This window comes from Lissotriton helveticus, chromosome 2_1 (genome assembly GCF_964261635.1).
Source record: "Lissotriton helveticus chromosome 2_1, aLisHel1.1, whole genome shotgun sequence".
NCBI lineage: Eukaryota > Metazoa > Chordata > Amphibia > Caudata > Salamandridae > Lissotriton > Lissotriton helveticus.
In genome coordinates this window covers 1,937,941,739-1,937,961,311 of record NC_136059.1, presented here as the reverse complement: position 1 = coordinate 1,937,961,311, position 19,573 = coordinate 1,937,941,739, and the positions used below count along the sequence as shown (strand labels likewise).

The 19,573-nt window shown below is 47.1% G+C and overlaps 1 protein-coding gene across 1 annotated transcript in view; it reads right to left on the bottom strand.

Moving 5' to 3' along the window:
• RNF150 (ring finger protein 150) overlaps window positions 1-19,573 on the bottom strand; it is a 421,265-nt gene that overhangs the window by 86,072 nt on the left and 315,620 nt on the right. The window contains exons 3-4 of the mRNA XM_078676863.1: window positions 13,526-13,597; window positions 11,717-11,799 (exon numbers count right to left, since the gene is read on the bottom strand). Coding sequence (XP_078532989.1) covers window positions 11,717-11,799; window positions 13,526-13,597 — 155 coding nt within the window. The remainder of the gene's footprint in view (window positions 1-11,716; window positions 11,800-13,525; window positions 13,598-19,573) is intronic.

The following is a 19,573-nucleotide window of genomic DNA, read 5'->3' as shown; positions in this document are numbered from 1 at the left end:
GCGAGAGAGGAACGGGGCCGTTCGCAGGAGATCCGGCGCTGCGCTGGGGTCGAAATATGCCTGCCACTGACCCCTAACGCCACCTGATGCAGCCTGCCTAGTCTGGAGGACGGGGGACAGCGAGAACGGGCGGAACAGCTGAGGGGTGCTGAGGCCGGCTGGGCCTCGCGGGCCGTTACTTCGCAGCGCCGGAGCGCCTGGTGAGTCCGCTTGTTTGCCTCCTCGTTGTCCCCTTCGGCCTTGGGGTCGCTGTTGTGCCCTCCCGGGTCCGCTGCTCGGCCCCGGTGGTGCCCGTTGGTGGGGGTGCGGCCCCTCGGTTCGCGACCGGCACTTGCGGCCTGGTCCGGCCTTGGGAGCCGGGGCCTCGATTTTCGGGGGCTGCCCGGGAAGTGCAGCGGCGGGCGGAGGGTGCGGGCGGCGTGCTCCGGGGTTGGGGGGTGTTTGGCGGGGGGTGTGGCCGGCGGGCTCCCAGGCGCTCTATGGACGGCTACGCATCGCTGCATTCGGTGGGGGCCTGTCTCCTTTGCCCCCACCGTTAACGTGCACCCCAGACCCGCGTCTGTCCCCCTGCAGACCCAGGACCTCTACATTATCCTGATCTCCTGCTGATGCGATTGGCCGGAAATATCGGACGCCTATGCACATTTACAAGGCCGACGCTGGCTGCATGACCTGCGAGCCTTTGCCCATTTGTGCTGCTGATGCCTCGAGACCCTGACTACCTGGTCCCCACACTACGCCACCATTTGCTGCCTGTCTCGGCGAGGCCCTGGACCTGCCAGCTGCTGCTGAGTGGTCGCCACGTCCATTTGCTGACCCTACGTACTGCGCAGGGCCTCTGACGTTTGGCTCCAGCCGGATTGATATCCCGACGACCTGTGTGCTTCTACCTTGGCAACTCTGAGGCTCCTGTGGTGCGTCTCAGCCCTGGTGCGGGGTAACATCAAGTACCCCTGATCCTCTGGTCCCGACCTGACCGCCGTCGGGGTGCCCTGTCGCTGTGCTCGACTCTTTGGCTATCGCAGTTGTCGTGGGGTCCTGTAACACTGGTGATTTGCCCGCCATTACTTCCAACATGGTGAAGAAGGATGTTACCCAGAAGAGACTTACCTTCAGCTCAGCGCCCCTCCGTACGTCTGCGAGTTCGCCAGCAGCTGAGGCGGACGCCGGGGGCCAGGCGGCGGCGAAGGACACCGCTGGTATGGTCGCTGAAATGATGGGTGAGATGCGGGCTGGATTCAAAGCCCTGGACTCCCGCTTTGATACCCTCGAAAAGAAAATGGCGGACATGGGCGCGACGATTCAGCTGCACGATAGGCGCCTGGACCTGGCGGAATCCAGGGTTTCCGACATCGAGGATGGAGCTGCGTCGACGTTGAAAAGGCTGGAACGTGTGGAGAAGATCCTTAAAGACGTCGCAATCAAGAACGAGGATTTAGAAGCGCGCAGTAGGCGCAATAATATCCGAATAATTGGTGTGGCGGAGACGACAGCTACCGGACGCTTTGACACTTTTGTGGAACACCTCCTAATCGAACTTTTTGGCCGAGACACGTTTACATCTGGTTTCGTGGTGGAGCGCGCGCACAGATCGCTGGGGCCCCGGCCTAACCCGGGCCTGCCGCCCCGACCCATTATAGCCAGGCTCATGAACTTCAGGGACAGAGATGCGGCGCTGAAAGCTGCCAGGGAGGTGGGCGAAGTTCGGTGGCAAGGGGACGTGCTCTCTTTCTACCCGGACTTCACAGTCATGGTTCAAGATGCGCGCCGTAAGTACACTGGTGTCAAGGCTGCTTTGCGTAAACTGGGACTCCGCTATGGGATGCTGTATCCTGCCAGGCTCAGAGTGGACGTGGATGGCAGGTTTCGCATTTTTGATTCCCCTGCGGAGGCACAGGAATTTTGTCGAGCCTACAAAAACAGAGGGTCGCCTCGTAAATCAGATGATGCACAACGATCTCCGCCACACACTGACTCGCAGGCTAGTGCTGACCTGTTTACTGAAACCGGACAGGGTTGACTTATCTCCACCCCATCTTTTTCATGGCAGGCTATTTACCTCAGTATTATGCATCTGTCCATGCTGTTATTTCTTTTTTGCAGTGCTTTCCATAATTGCTGAGACTTGAACGTTGCCCCGATTGTGGTTCTCGCATGGCGGAGCGTCGCCTACCCCCATGGCGCGAGCCGTACTGTACTTTTCTCTAACGTTGTCTTTATTTTACAGGCACATTGTTGGACAACTGTTATTGTCTGTTGCTCTAGGTTATCTCCGTGAGGGTGGGAGGAGCCTCCTGGGACTTGAGGAGGGGCTGGGTGGTGGGTGGTTGGGATGGGGTGGTTTATGCTTTGGTTCTGTTGTTTGTGCACACGCACTGTTTTGCTATTTTGATGATGCCTGTTTTGCGGGAGAGTGGCGGCGGCTCTGCACACACATGTTTTTTTATGATTCCATCGAGTCTGAATGGCTAAGATAGGTCAGCAGTCTGGTCCTTCCAGACTTACCTTCATGTCTTGGAATGTCCGGGGTTTGAATGACACGAGGAAAAGACGGCAAGTTCTAAACTACGCAGCGCGACACGGGGTGGATGTATTATTTCTGCAGGAGACGCACCTGGTGGGAGCTGACTCTTCCTCCTTTGCAAAAGGCTGGGGCACGCACAGATTTTTTTCTAGCTATAGCAGATATGCAAGGGGGGTGGCGATCTTGATACACAGACGCGTCCCATTTGTGCTCTCAGACAGTGTATTTGATGTAGATGGCAGGTATGTTGTGGTTACAGGGGTACTTCTGGGCTTCAAGGTCACCTTTGTTGGAATATATGGCCCCAATTCTGACTCCCCTGCCTTCTTCCAGGGTCTCCAGGATGTTCTGCTGCGATTGGACACTGATATGATGATAATGGGGGGAGACTTTAACCTGCTGATGTGCCCTGCCAGGGACAGCACCTCCTCTTCCCCAGATTGTAAGCCCCGTTCACGCGCTGTGCTGGCGGATATGTGCGCGCACTACCCACTGATTGACATTGAGGCCCGTTTGCACTCCAACACACCCACCTACACCCACCACTCGGGATATCACAACACTAGTACCAGAATAGACTATTGGCTCCTTTCCCCAGGGGTGGCCGGTTGGGTGAGAGACCATTCGACACTCCCACGCACGCTGTCTGATCACTCTCCCGTAGTGCTGACCCTACTGATCCCCAGGTTGGGAGGGTATGAGAGACAATGGCGCTTTCCTGGCAAGGCGTTATCTGATCCGGTTTTCAAGGAGGACGTTCGTACTGCCATAGAGGAGTATTTTGAGTTCAATGAGGGCTCGGTGGACACTTGGGCTACATTGTGGGAGGGGTTCAAGGCCACTATTAGAGGGGTTTGCATCAACAAACATGTAGGGGCTTTGCGCGAGATCCGTGCCTCCCTGACCCGTATTGAGACGGACATTGCCGCACTGGACATGGACACGCTCACTGACGCAGACGGTGGGGTGGAGGCGAAAAGGCTAGAACTGCTGCAAGAGTTCAGAGACACTGCAGACAGGGAACTGACGTATCTCTGCACACAACACTCAGCTAGGCAATATGGCGAAGGTGACAGGCCTGGCAAGCTCTTGGCCCACTTGCTCCGTCCCCCCCGCCAGGCTTCATACATCTCTGACCTGGTAGATGATCTGGGTGTTCGTCATCAGACCACCCCTGCCATTTGCGCTGCCTTCCTATCCTACTACAAGGAATTGTACACCTCAAGCCTGACGGCTGACTGTCGCGACCCTGGCCCCTATATTAACGAAATCTCTATGGTGTTCCTAGAGAAACATATGCAGGAATTTTTGGCGATGCCTATCGAGCCGGACTGCGTTGTGGAAGCCATTGATGCATTAAAAGGCTCCTCGGCGCCGGGTCTGGATGGCTTTTCGGCCGACTTTTATAAGACGTACAAGGAGGAACTGGTTCCTCGCCTCATCGAGGTGTATGCGGAGGCGCTCGAGACGGGGATTCTGCCGCCCACGCTGCGGGAGGCAGTTATCATTTTACTTCCTAAACCGGGGCGGGACCCCACTAGGTGTGGATCCTACAGGCCCCTCTCCCTACTTAATCTTGACTATAAGATTTTGGCGAAAGTCCTTGCCATTCGACTGTCTTTACTTATGGAATCTATCATTTCGCCAGCCCAGTCTGGATTCGTCCCCCATAGATCCACCTCCTTCAATCTGCGGACGTTGTTTTATGTACTTCACAGGATTGAGCCGGATACTCCGGCGGCTGCGGTGTTTTTAGACGCCGAGAAGGCATTTGACTCCTTAGAATGGTCGTTTTTTCTGTCCGTCATGCACCGAATGGGCATGCCGTCCTTGTTTGTCTCCACGGTCGAGCTACTTTATACTGCCCCCAGAGCACGGCTGCGCCTTAACGGCACGCTCTCTGATAGCTTCCCTCTTTCCCGGGGAACCCGACAGGGATGCCCCCTGTCCCCACTATTGTATATTCTGGCCATGGACCCCTTGGTACGACACTTTCAGGAGCGCCACTTGCACCGCGGGCTCCAGTTCCGGACGGGTCCGTTACTCATCTCCCTCTACGCAGATGACACCATTCTGTATGTCAGGTCTCCGGAGACCAACCTGTCGCCCTTGCTGCTTGAGGTGGAACGCTTTGGGAAATATTCCGGCCTTCGCATTAATTGGCACAAGTCTGACATCTTCCCGCTCACCCCCTCCACTGCCCGCTGGGACTGCCCGTTCCCACTTGAGTGGAATACTGATTCGGTGAAATATCTGGGTATCCACATTCATCTAGACACGGTATCCATGATTCGTCTCAATTACGGACAGGCGTTAGACTTTCTGGAGGATAATGTTGCGCGTTGGATTCGCCTCCCTCTCTCGATGGCCGGCCGTATCGCCATAATCAAAATGATTATACTTCCCCGTTTTTTTGTATTTATTTAATAACATACCGATCCCGCTCACTCAAATCTTTTTTGCCCAACTACGCTCTCTGTTGTTGCGATTAGTGTGGGGGGATAAGAACCCTCGAGTTTCTTGGCGCATCCTAACGCTGCCTTATGAACGGGGTGGCTTTGGAGTGCCAGACTTTTATATTTATTACCTAGTCGCGCAATGCGCCTATGCGCATCCTTGGTTCCATCCGGACGCTCGGATCCCATATTTGAGACCTGAAGCGGACTTGGTCCTACCACTTACCCTCAACTCGATATTGCCCAAAGGCTTGCCCCGAGACCCACTTGACATACAAACTGTGTCCACTACGTCGTGGGCCTGGATGCAGCTGCGTAGACTGCTCCGGTTGGACGTGCTGTACTCCCCGGCTCTTCCATTGCCTAACCCACACTGGCTCCCCATCACCGCGGAAGCGGTGGTCCGCAGAACGTTGTCCAAATACCAGCTCGCCACGATAGGGGATCTGTTCCCGGACGGACATGTTTTTTCGGTGTCCGAGGATCCGCGATTTACGGACCGGACGTTTATGGATTCCTTTGTCCTGACTAGGGTGAGGTCCATGCTTAGAGCGCAGTTTCCCTCGTTCCCACTGCCGCCGGACGACATGGCAGCATTGACTTTCCTACTCCAGTCACAAACAGGAGCCCACATGGTCTCCAGGTTGTATGGACTCTGTGTGGCGGCCCTTCCTGCTTCGGATGCGAAAGTTCGTGCGGCGTGGGAACTTGATCTGGGTGGCCCTATCACGGACGCCCAATGGGATGCCTGTTGCCGCTCCACTAAAGAAGTGTCTGTCAACAGTAGACATAAGCTAATTCATTTTAAATTTTTGAGGCGCCTATACTTCACCCCGGCGCTGGCCCACAAAATTGACCCGGCCAGGCCTCATCACTGCCCTAAATGCAAGGCTCCACATGCCGATTTTGCACATCTCACATGGACCTGTCCGAAACTGCACACCTACTGGCTACAGGTACACCGCATCCTGGGCGACATTTTAGAATGCGAATTGCAACATAGGCCGGATATTGCACTGCTTGGCTATGTCGCTGAGTTCCCCCGGACCACGCGTAGGCTTGCTGCAATAGGTTTCTTGCTGGCGAAAAGGGAAATTGCTTTACTTTGGGGGTCCAGGCGAATCCCTGATTCCAAAACTTGGATGCGCAGCCTTGCCCAATGCAACACCAACAGTGTGGAATACTCCACACAGATCCCAACAGCTTCACGCCCGATCGACATCTGGGGCCCATATCGGCAGTATATTGGCAAGATTACACGAGATACACACTCCCAAGCTGCTAGCTCTATTGTCCCAGAAGGGGTGGGTTAGGTGGTCTTGGTTAACCTGGCGTGCGCTGCCTATTGCGTTCTACAAGGCTTAGCATGTACACACTATTAGAAAGGGGTATGCGTGTGCTGCTGATTTTCGATTGTATGCTGGTTGGGACCGAGTTGTTTCCCTCCTCCGTTTTCTTGCATACTTTGCCCCGGCTGGAGTGGTTGCTTCACCCTGGTCTTTTCGTTTGTCGTTTTACCTGGCCTCGTCTGCCTATGCCAATGCTACTGCCATCATGCTTGTAAATGGATGTGTTGCTTGCCGCTCTCTCTATCACGAAGGCTCATTCGTTTTCGTTCTGTTTGGAAAAGGTATATCTCTTTGTGTCATCTTTCCACGTGTGCAATATTCCTTCAGATTTGGAAAAGTGAAAATAAGACTTTAGAATGTGTTCCAATGCTTGTAATGTCATTGGTCTAGTCCTCCATTTACTTCCTTTGTATAATGACCATTAACGTTTTCTTTGTACACAGTTTAATGTGTAATTGTATGCTTGCACGGACCAATCTGATGCTAATAAAGAGATTTAAAAAAAAAAAATAGAGTGGGGCTCAGGGAAGATCCATGAGGAACCCCACATCTAAGAGGCATTCACTTTGAGGTGGATTCCTCTTCAAAGACAACAAAGGATCTGTCATCTAAAAAGGACTGTACCCACTTTAATGCTGTTTCGGCAACTCCTACATTCCTGAGTCTTTGAATTAACAGATGATGGTTCACAGTATCGAAGGCTGCACTGAGATCTAATAAGATAAGAGCAGCGCAGCCCCCTCCGTCCAGAACTTTTAGAAGTTCTTACACCACTATCACGAGTGCAGTTTCTGTGCCTGTCCCAGTTTGTGAGGAATGAAGACCGTTATTATTTTCCAGAAAGGTTGAGAGTGTATGATTTACGTGCTTCCCATCTATTTAACCAATTCCTGGTAATAGTGAGATAGGGCGATAGTTTTCTAGCATGTCAGGATCTAGGTTAGTTTTTTTTAATAGGGCTTTATCCATTGCCTGTTTCCAGAGGGAGGGCACTAATCCCTTTACCAGCGAAGCGTTTATTACCTCTAGGATCACTTATGATACTGTCTCAGAGTCCAATTTTAAAATACTGGGGGGGGGGGCAACATCTGTAGGTGCCCCAGATTTAAGTTGACTCAGAATCCCTTGAAGGGAGATTAAATTCAAAGGGGGGATTGCCTCCAGCAAACAGTCCCCACAGTGGGCTGTCAAGTCAGGTGAAGATGAAGTTTGTGGGGATGTGGCCAGAGGCAAGGACTTATAGATGGTTTGTATTTGATCAAAGAAAAATTCAGCAATTTGATTGCATCGTAGAGGGATATCGGCAAAAACAATAGGGGACGCGGGAGGAGTTAAAAGTAATTTTGCAATCCTAAAGATTTCACATGGGCAGTTTGCTGCCAAAGTGATTCTTTCTTCATAATAGAGGGCTTTGGCAGCTTTTATTTCAAGTTTATAGATCCTTATCGCCTATCTATATTTAATTTTGTTGGTTACTGAGGGGTCCTTTCTCCAGATTCTTTCCAGCCTCTTGCTGGACTGTTTAAGCTCCCGAAGTTTGGGCGTATACCAGGCATTAGGATTGGCTCCTATTTTATTGTGAGTGCATTTCTTTGGGAGAGTAGTATCAAGTGACAACTCTAGTCACCTATTAAGTTCATCATTTGCAGTGACTGGGTTAGTATCAAGGGTGGGAATGGTGTCTTCCAAAATAGTCACCCACGATTTTGTAGGCAGTTTCGACCAAGGACGTACTTGTCTAAGGCTTCTTGCAGCTGGAATAGAGACATCCTGCGCTGTCCATACAAATGGCATTAGAGAATCGTCCGACCAAGGCATTGGAATAGGGTCCTTGACCAAAAGACTTGGAATGTTTGAAAAATGGGGTCAAGTAAATGGCCTTTGCAGAGGGTGGGACTGCCAACTAATTGCATAAGTTGGAGTGTCTCCAGCCCCTCTATTAATTCCAATATGAGTGAGATATTATCAAAATGGAGATTGAAGTCCCCTAGTAAGATAAAAGTGGGAAGAGTACTAGCCAAACTGGCTACAATATCGGGAAGATTGCTACAAAAGTTGCCTAAAGGTCGTGGTGGGCGATATACCAAAGTCCCTGAGAAAGTGCTAACATGGGATATGCCGACAAATTAATTTCTTTTTTTCGATCACCCCACCTAATCACTCAGCTCCTACCCTTGACTGGATTAAACATCTAATTTTATCACATTTCATCCGACCTTCTGCAGCTAAACTGGTTATCTATTGAAGCTAGAACCCGACTCAAGATAGCTTGTCGGACTCAAAGCCATACACCAAAATACCCTACACTATCCAGCTAATAAACTTGAGCTGTCAGACTCCTACCGGAACCTCAGAAGTATGTCCACCCTTCTCTTGAAACCTCCAAGATTCAAAAAGAAAAGATCATACAACTGTGCGTTCTCTGGTCTTGCTCCAAGAATCTGGAACTCCTTACCATCAGAGATCAGATCAAACACTTCCACTACTTCCTTTAAAAAACTGGTCAAAAGACTACTAATGAACGAACGTTAATCACGCTGATCATGTTAGTATGTTCTGTTAATAAACAAAATCTTGAAATATTTTTCACTCATGCTCTATGACATATTTTTCCCTTCTTTTTTGTTCTAGTCCTAGATAGCTCCTTTAACTGCACCAACTGTTGATTCTTGCTCGCTCCCTTTATGTTAATATTCCTTGATGTACATTGCACATCTTGGTTCTTTCTATTTGTATGATGTTCTACTTGACCGCTATATTGCACCAGCGATACACCCTACTCTTCGTGAATGTATTACCTTCTTTATGTTCTGTATAATTGCTGACGACAACACTCTGATACCCCTTTGGGTCTTGTTCGCGCTCTATAAAACTTTCAAAACAAAATAAATAAAATAAATTGTTTTGCACCCTCTAACAGCAACGTAATGGTAGACCGGCAATGGGCTCAGTCAAATCGGGAGAGCTGGAGATGTTCTCTGAATCAATCTCTACCCTGCCTGGGCCTCAATCAGCAAGAGGCCTACAATAAGATCATGGACTGGCTGACTCAGTTCTTAGATCAAAATATCCCTAAGCAGATAACTGAAAAACCTAACATTGGGTCTGCCCCGTGGCATTCCCCCACCTCAGAACTCTAAAGAAAAACTGCAAGGTGGCAGAAAGGGAGAGGAGGAAGGATTATGGGGAATCTAAAAAAAAAAAAAACAGCCATAAATCCGTCACGCCTAGGCGTCCTATTTTAAAACTAGAATTAACAAGGCTTGTAATATCCCCAGAGCCACGTTTAAATGACCATAATAGTTGGACTCTTCCTCCAACGCACCTCTATCCAGACCCTCAATTGATAGATGCAACGATTTAGATATCCTCATATAGTATATAGGGAGCCGGCCAGACCAAAATCTCCACAGCTAAATAATCCAAGATGCTTGGATCGTCCAAGATTGGGCCATACAATGAACACAGGGTAAAAGACCCTACTTTTTACAGACATTCTGTTATTACCCTTCTACCGTGTTTATCTGCAGAGATGCGGCAGAAATCGAATTACTTGCTTGGTGCGAGAATAGCAACCCCTCTAGTCTTCATATCTTGAATACCACTTATCAAAGTTGGACCTAGAGCTTACAGCAGATTCCTATTACCTCTGTCTATATGCGTTTCCTGGAGGCTGTAAATATCTGCCTTCAGAACTTTCAGATCCTCGGCTATCCTTTTCCTTTTTCCCCACCATTCAAGAAATAGATGTTTATAGTGGCTATATGTAGTTTAGACATAATAATAGACCCCCAGTAACCACCCTGCTGAAGACCCACCCCCCAAAGGTACCCTGTCATGCCTCGTAAGCCCCAGTTAATAACACATGCCTTCAGAAAAAAACTTTCCACATCTTTTATGCATTAATTCAACTTCTATACTGGTATACTTCTATTTCCTCCATATCATCATCGTGACCTCCTACTCCCCCTGAGCCCCCCCGACCCAATTCCTCCCCCCTGTATCCCTCCCTCACCCATCCCCAGCCACTCCGACACACCCGCCCTTTCCACCCACCGACCGCATGAAGCAATCAGGCTACACTTGGGTAGAGTGATGGCTCCAGAGTGCATTCCTGAACCCACAGCCCCCGCTCCAATTCCTATACCCTAGTTATCTTGCAGCAAATGAGAGAAAAAGGTGGAAGATATATAGCCCACCTCAACCTGGACCAAATAAACAATAATAAAACATAACAAGCAAAAAAGTCCCCACTATTGCGATAGTGTTCAGACAGATCGAGAACCTCGAGAGCATACGATATCAAGAACCTAACCTAATATATCAAATTGTAGCTCATCATATCTAATCATATTTCAAATCAGCAAAGAAGGAAGGCCCACCGCCACAGCATGTAGTACCCGAGCCCAGCCCCAGTTCATCCAAACAGTACACCTTTTGCTTTTGTGGTCAATGAATCCTGTTCTAATACATCACCCATTATTAGGTATCATTTTTAAATGTTATGAGGACAATGGTCTTAACCAACTGCTTTAAATTTGAAAATTGAAAAAAGTCTTAAAAGAAAAAAGGGTTTCATGAAGAAAAATAAAATGACCATCTAGTTTTGATGAGAAGAAAGAGAGAAGAATTGGCGAAAAATACACAGAAAAGGGTCAAATCATTGAGGTCACGGTTTGACTTTGTCCAACTGTACGCTGCACCAGCCTCTAGCCACTGCAGAACACAATGGCCGCCTTACTGGGAGGACAGGACCCGAGCTGCGCCCTGCGGACTAACAAGGCATGGAACAAGAAACAGCTGTTGGACTTCTTCCAACATATGAGATCATCCACGGCCATCAAATTTGGATTTATGTATATAAAGTGCTCTTGAGAGTCCTTGCTTCCCTGAGGCACTTCATGGCAGGACTGAGTACCTCATCTGCGGAATAACTAATGATAATTTGTAGGTCAGAATGAAAGCATTGTCCCCTACGCAATGTGCGGCGGTACGATCAGTATCGCGAGAGGCATGCTAAGCGTCCCATGCCATGCACTGCTGAGCCAAGGAAATGCAGTCTCCAGGGAGGACGGCAGGCGTTCTCCTAATGGCATATGTCTGCTTTAGTGAATACACTATAAGATACAGATCTGTCCTGGTTATTCTCACTTCCGCAATGCAATTATCGTATGAATTATGATTTTTTTTCAATTTCCTTATTAAAGACAAAAAGTAGAAGAAGAGTTGTGTTACTTGGGAGATTATTTTCTTATACCCCAGGTTTTATCCTCCCACTACATCACTTTAGAAAAGCATAAATAGAAACAAGGCTGCATAAAATATCCACAGCTTTGGGTAAGGCGTAAAAAGAGTTCCGCTCTGCGGCGCGCACACTGTCCACTTACCGGCAGGGCAAGATCCGCACAACATCGTTTGGTTTGTAGCCTTCTATACAAACAGCACAATTGTCAAAATCGGACTCTGTTTCCTAGAGTTAAGAAGGACAAAAAAAACATAGATCATTAAGATGGACAGCTCATTCAAGCCTCTCTGTCCATAGAGTTGTTTAATACCAAGGCTTGCTTTTAAAAACATATCTGGGAGAAACTTGTGATTGTCTTCTAGTCTGACGACAGGCTGCAACAATTAAGATTCCCTTCTTTTAGATCGCTGGCCAGGTACTCAACAGTACTTTCACACTTGGTTATCTCTACCACAATGAATACAGTCTGCTGAAAGCCCAGAAGATGACAGCAACAAGGCTAGATGGACAAGAAGTATAGATGGTGTAACTGGTGCTTACTCATATTCCTTCAATACCACAGATAAAGTTACTTGGACCAAGAATCGCTTCTGATGATGGACGTGTTAATACTTGTAGCGAGGAGTACATTTTGTCAACATTCTGGTAGGTGGAAGTGCTCTAGCCAGGCACAATAATGGCCCGGAGCCTCCCATGGATAAAATAAACACGCGGACGCATGGGAGAACAACTCTAATCACATAAATCGCAGTTGGAATGGGTTTGCATGCAAATATTGTGTTGTTAAATGTGAGGGGAATCACTCTAGTGCATGACTCGATCCATTCAATCAATCATATATTTTAGGTAGAACCCCGCAGGAAACTGTTTAAAAAGAAAACACAATTCAATTTGATAATAAAATACATAAAACAAAAAGGTGAGAAACACAAAAGTGAAATAAACACTGAAAAAAAGCCTCCACAGTGCAACAAAACACCGCATAACAATAAACAATTCCACACAGCTGATCATTATACAGATACATATGAGTAGAAAAGATGGATGAAACAGCCCCATGGACAACCATTTCTAGGACTCACGAGAGATCAAGTGGCACCGAAGGACGGGCTCGCCCTCATCCACACTGCAAAGGTGTCTGTGCCGCAGCAGGCATTATCTTAACTGACACTGATGGAAATGATTTTGAGAATCTATGTATGGCCAGTTAAAAGCCACTTATTTTCTTTTGACCGGCAACAGGTTTTGGGTAACATTTTTGCAACCTCTTGAAGACTGATCTGGATTTGCTAAGATGACACATTGTACCAATTCCCTGAGAGCATTGGCTTGAATGAGGTTTCAAAGGAGGTGGGCCAGGCCACAGCCATGCCATTAACAATAAGGATATGTTGAACCACTGGAAAGTGAACCACCAGGAGACGGGGCCTAGAGGAAAAGAGTCTTCAAATGAGGAGGTAAAAGGGAGGAGAAATTAAATACCAGATGTTATCAGTGACATTTTGTAATCCCCAAAAAAATGAGTGAAAGGGCAAAGGAAAAGGATCTCAACCGTATTTCAAGGCTAGAATGTTTTTTAAATTATCAATGGTGGGCTCATTTTATCATTTAAATTAACTGGTTTTGGCTTTGGCTGCGAGGAAGCAACTTCCACTAAGCTTGAGGTGGTCAAGAGGATGCGTGAGTTCAGCTTGCACTATTTTTCAAGTTTCACAATGATGAACTTGGCATCATTCATTACTTGGGAAGAGCGGGGAGGAGAATTTCGACTACGATAATGACAGTCTAATAAAAGAAATGACCAAGAAGAGTTCAAAAGAAAACTTAAGTGTTATTGTATTTATTTTCCTCTTCCAGTGACTTACAAGCACATTTTCCTCAATTCCTTGGAAAAGCTTCTACTATAAACATCGAAAAGGTTTTTAGATGAAAACGAAAGAATGCATGTTACCTTGTCACCCTTCCTGATGGTTCGGATCTGAAGCTTACTGATTGCCTTCTTTGCTGCATCTCCGAGTCGTCGCTGAAAAAAGGGGACATTGTTAATTATAAAATGAGTGGTCAAGCTCGAAAACAACATTTTTAGAACCGAGACAAGCAAGGAGAGACACAACAGGTATATCAAGTGAATAATATGCAGGGGAATAAATTGGAACCGGCAGAGCAAGAGGTGCAAATTAGTTGTGTCGCTAGTTTAAAAGAAGACAAATCATGTGTCTAAATATTATTTCATACAACAAAATTAAAAGTACTTCAACATGAACAAGATAACCCACTTCACATAGTAATGCAAACTATGCGACGCAGCAGGAACATATTTCCAGCCTTCAGCCACAATACATTTCTAGCACTTCTGTTCAGCTGCCATTACCCCCTACTATACTTCTACCTCTAAATCACTTCAATTTTTTCAAACATCTTCACATGTTCATAGATAGTTACCCAAACACCAATGACATGGGTAAACACCCCCATCTACATAAAACTGCACATCTACTATATGCAGGCTCCGGGTCCATAACCTCGCGTGAGTCAAAGCTCAGAGTGCCAACCAAAGATCAAACCCCAGTCCATATAAGAGGACCAGCATTCGGCGAGTTTAATTAGATACACCTTAGAGCCAGAAAGAGCTGTGGTCATGGCCTCGCCTGTTAATGTAGGACAGGCTCTGCTTCATCATAACTCAGACAAAAACTCCTACCATTGAAAGCTTGTATGAACTTCTGAGAATACTGGCTACACTGAAGTTGACCATATCCACCATCAGTTCTCCACTTGTGCCCCATCCTCTGGAGAAATCACGCTCTCTCTTCCGGCATTCCTCATCTTCACAAAGGCCCTAAAAACATCCTATTACCATTAAGCTTGGACGCTATTTGTCAGCTACCCCACTACTACCTGGAATTCAATAGTGATGCGTTACAACACATGACTGGAGTAAATGTAATATGTAGTGCTCATGCCACACATTAAACAACAAATATTAATAAAGAAATGGCATTTCACTTGCAGCTTATTTCTACGCTTCTTAAAGGGATGACTCCCAACTCTTCATTATTGGTCAGGGTACATTATAATTAGGGCTCCCGTTTTAATGGTATTTTTTTTTTTTTAACACTTTTGTCTGTATTTATCCATAATTACTTTTTGCCAGTCTTATTGGCATTTATTTAGTGTTTAGTGAATAGAGGAGGTGATAACTCGTAAGGTTCTGCATTTATTTAACCGATAAATGTGCACTCATACTTTTGATGCCGTTCAGGTTTTAGCACATTACACAGCCAAAAATAACCCAAATGAAAAAGTTGGCATTATAGAACAGATATATATTGAGATATGCAGTATTGGAATCAAATCTCATTCAGCATTGTAACTTCCCATGCTGCCAATATATGCAGCTATAGGCTTGAAATTAATTAATTTCTGTATGGAAAGTCACTCAAAACTAGCCAAATTATCTGTCTTTTTCCGCTTTTAAAAATAAATACAGGCAGGAAACAATGTTTTCGGTCTGTATATTTTTGAAAAAATCCGTAAAAACGCAAAAATAAAATGTTTAGTGTCTCAACTTGATGCACAAGACCAAACTGTTTGCAATGTTTTATCATATGAAATTATTTCGGTTGAAATATTTTGCTTACATTTAAACAATTTAAATTAGCCAATTTCTAGAGCTCCAGGCCTTAGCTTAGATGCCATATGGTGTATGTGGCTTGCACTGGAAGCATCCATCATCACAAACATTTGCAATAAGGTTTCTCAAGGTATTACATCACGACAATGAAAAACAAAAAATATTTACACCAAAGCAACACCAAGGAAGGTAGCAGATTTTTCGACGGTTCCCTAAAGCTTGGGGGTCTCCTTAGGCATCAGACATGCAGCCAGTGATGATCTGCTTTCTCGCTCGGGTCTGGAGGGTAAGGAGAGGGTGGAATTGGCAAATTATGAACTGCGGTCTATCTCGCCTTTTACCAAGTGAACTGAGAGAGATGGCTGAAAGGTAGGTGACTCTATACCTTCCCCATTCACCCTCTCTGGGTTCCTGTGAGTCTGTACTGACTAGCAATAAATAAAGGATCTACCTAGTGCTCAGAAGCGGCTTATACAGGAGGTCCCAACAGGTCTCCTGCTTTCTGTTAAGAGAGCAGAATGTATGGCTCTCTATAAGAGGAAATGGCAGGATAAGACTCAGCACAATTAATATTCTTGGAAAAGACCAGACCTTATGTCACCACCAAAAACAGAGCTTTAAAAAGCAATACTGGGAGGGGATCTCTCACTACAAGCTTTGGACTGGGCATAAAATGTTTCTGTCCCTTGAAAAGGTGCCTTTGTATTGCCCTTTTTTACTTATGGGAAAATATATGTTCAATACAGTAGTCCGTGTTGGCATGTTTTGACAAGCTAATCATGCTGTATGCCGGATTTATTATGTTTGGTCCCATAGGTCTGATCTGTTTATCATGAAAAACTACAACAAAGTCAGTAGGACTGACTTATGTGTTGCGGAAAGCATATGTTGAAGCCAATATGCCTTTAAATATGGATTCTTTTTGGACTGTGTTAAAGCCGGTGGACAAAAATTTCGCTACATAGAACCCCACCAAATCTCATAATGGACAGGGACTTTTCTGGTAGTTACCCCCGTGACAAAACCTGGAGGTAGAAGAATTGCACTGTGATAATCCTTGTTAACATTATACATTTATCTGCAAACTATAATTGTGTATTTTAATGTTATGACTATGTGCCTTAAAGCTGCCTAGTGGGCAAGCCTATGGTCAACACAGTAAGTAAGCCTGAGTTCATTCTGGCGACAAGCCAGTGATGAAGGCTACAGGCCTGATTAGGTCATTTGGAAAATTTATATCAGATACCATAGGTGTGATCTGTTTATTACAAAAGTTATGCTAAAGATTGTAGGACTGGATTATATGTTGTGAAAAGTGTATGTTAAAACCATTAGGGCTTTATGGGTGAATGAATATGCTACTTACCAGTATGCATCTGTTCTTGGCATGTAGGGCTGCTAACATTCATATCTTTTGCATAGATCGCCGCCTAGTGTTGGGTCCGGATGATCGCACATTGTTGTCCTGGAAGAGTCTTCGAAGTATCCTGAGATAGGTGGCTCCTCCCCTGGACTACAGTGCGCATGGGCATCGGCTCCATCCCCAGATTGTTTTAACCATTGTGGCAGAGATGGAGTGAAAAGTGTAAAGGATGTCCATGCTAATGATTGAATGCAAGAGTGTATCTGCAGCTGCGACAGGCACCGGGGAGGAGGGTGGGCGATATGAATGTTAGCAGCCCTACATGCCAAGAACAGATGCATACTGGTAAGTAGCATATTCAGTTCGAGGCATGTGGGCTGCTAAATTCATATCTTTTGCATAGAATACATAGCAGTCCCTCCATTAACGGCGGTTGCCCGTGCCAGCTGCAGAAACCTGAAAAAGTGTCTTGAGAACAGCCTGTCCTACAGCTGCTTGCTGCTTGGAATGCACATAGACACAGTAGTGTTTGGTAAACGTGTGTGGTGTAACCCATGTGGCTGCTCTGCAAATGTCTTCTAAAGGAATGTTTCCCAGGAAAGCCATGGAGGCCCCCATTTTGCGTGTGGAGTGCGCTCTGGGGGGTATTGTTAAAGTGCGTTTTGCCTTTTGATAACAGATTTGAATGCACTTAACAATCCACCTGGCTATTCCTGCTTTGGAAATAGGGTTGCCTTTGTGCTGTGGTGAGAAGGCAACAAAAAGTTGTTTTGTTTTTCTAAAGTGTTGTGTCCTGTCAATATAGTACATCAACGCCCTCCTAACGTCTAAGGTATGGAGCATTCTTTCCGCTACTGATTGTGGATTTTGAAAGAATGCGGGCAGGTCAATAGTTTGGTTGAGATGAAACTGTGACACCACCTTCAGAAGGAATTTGGGGTTAGTGCGTAGTACCACCCTGTTTGGATGAATTTGTATGAATGGCTCCTGGACTGTGAGCGCTTGCAGCTCACTGACACGCCTTAGTGACGTAATAGCAATGAGAAAAGCCACTTTCCATGTTAGGAACTGGAGTTCACATGAGTGCAGTGGCTCAAAAGGTGGGCCCATCAGCCTGGTGAGGACCACGTTGAGGTTCCACACCGGAGCTGGTGGTGTTCTTGGGGGAATGACTCGTTTCAGACCCTCTAGGAATGCTTTAATGGCAGGCACCCTGAAGACCGAGAGATGCTGCCTGTTCTGAAGATAAGCCGCTATGGCGGATAGATGTATCCGAATGGAAGCGTACGCTAGATTGCACTTGTAAAGATGTAACAGATAGCAAATGATGTTAGGAGTAGATGCATCTAGCGGGTTGATGTTATTGGCCGTAGAGTAAATGACAAAACGCTTCCATTTTGCAGCATAGCATGCTCTGGTAGTGGGCTTCCTTGCCTCTTTGATGATGTCCATGCATTCTGGAGGCAAATGAAGGTAGCCAAACTCTAGGACTTCAGGAGCCAGATCGCCAGGTTGAGCTGTTGCGGATCTGGATGCTGAATGTCGCCATGGTTCTGCGTCAAGAGCCTGGGTGTAAGGCGCAGCCTTTGATGCGGCACCACAGAGAGTTCCAGAAACGTGGTGTACCATGGTTGGCGTGCCCACGTTGGAGCAACTAGGATGAGTGTCATCGAGTGTTGGCTTAGCTTTCTTGCCACCAGCGGTATGAGAGGTGCTGGGGGAAAAGCGTACGCAAATCTGCCTGACCAGTTCATCCATATCGCATTCCCCTGCAAATGTGGGTGAGGAAACCTGGCGGCAAAGTGTTGGCATTTTGCGTTTTCCTTTGTGGCAAACAGGTCTATCTCTGGATGACCCCACTGCTGGAAGTACGGGCGGAGTACTGATGGATGTAACTCCCACTCGTGCATCTGGTGGCTGTATCTGCTGAGCAGATCCGCCATCTGATTGTCCTTGCCCGGGAGGTGCTCTGCCATGAGGAAAATGTTCCTTTGAATGGCCCACTTCCACATGCTCTGAGCCAGATGAGACAGCTGTGGCGAGTGGGTGCCTCCCTGTTTCTGAATGTAGTACATCGCTGTCATGTTGTCTGTCCGGACTAACACGACTTTGTTGCACAGATGTACTTTGAAGGACTTGAGCGCCATGAAGATTGCCATCAGTTCTAGATAGTTGATGTGCATCTTCTGTTGCTGCGTCGTCCATAGTCCCTGCACTGTGTAATTGAGCACATGAGCTCCCCATCCCTGGAGAGATGCGTCCGTTGTTAGGATAATCTGTGGCACCGGCTCCTGGAACGGTCGGCCCTTGCAAAGGTTGTGTGGATTCCACCAATGCAGAGAGTTGTATGCCCGACCGGTAACCAACACTAGGTCTGTCAGTTGTCCCCGAGCTTGTGTCCACTGATTTGCTAAACATTCTTGGAGCGGACGCATATGCAACCTTGCGTGAGGGACTATGAAGATGCAGGAGGCCATCATGCCTATCAACTGCATAAACACTCTCGCAGGAAGGGAGTGTTGCGGTCTGAACTTTTGGATCAGAGACTGGATGCTGTCTATCCTGACTTTGTTTGGCTGAGCCATAGCAGTCAGGGTATTTATTGTTGCACCCAGAAACTGCCGCACATGTGCTGGTTGAAGGTGCGACTTTGGGTAGTTCAACGAGAAGCCCAGACTGTGAAGGAGGTGAATGGTTGCGGACATGTCCGCGGCGCACTGTTGTTCCGACTTCGCTTGAACGAGCCAGTCGTCCAGGTAGGGGTAGACATGTATGTTCTGCCTCCTGAGGTGCGCCGCCACAGTCGCCAGACACTTGGTAAACACTCTGGGGCGGTGGTCACCCCGAAGGGTAGGACTTTGAACTGATAATGCCTGCCATGGATGGTGAACCTGAGATATTTTCTGTGGGAAGGGTGTAGTGGTATGTGGAAATAGGCATCCTTGAGGTCTAAGGTTGCGAGAAAGTCCCCTTGGTTCAGCAAGGGAAGAATCTGTTCGAGT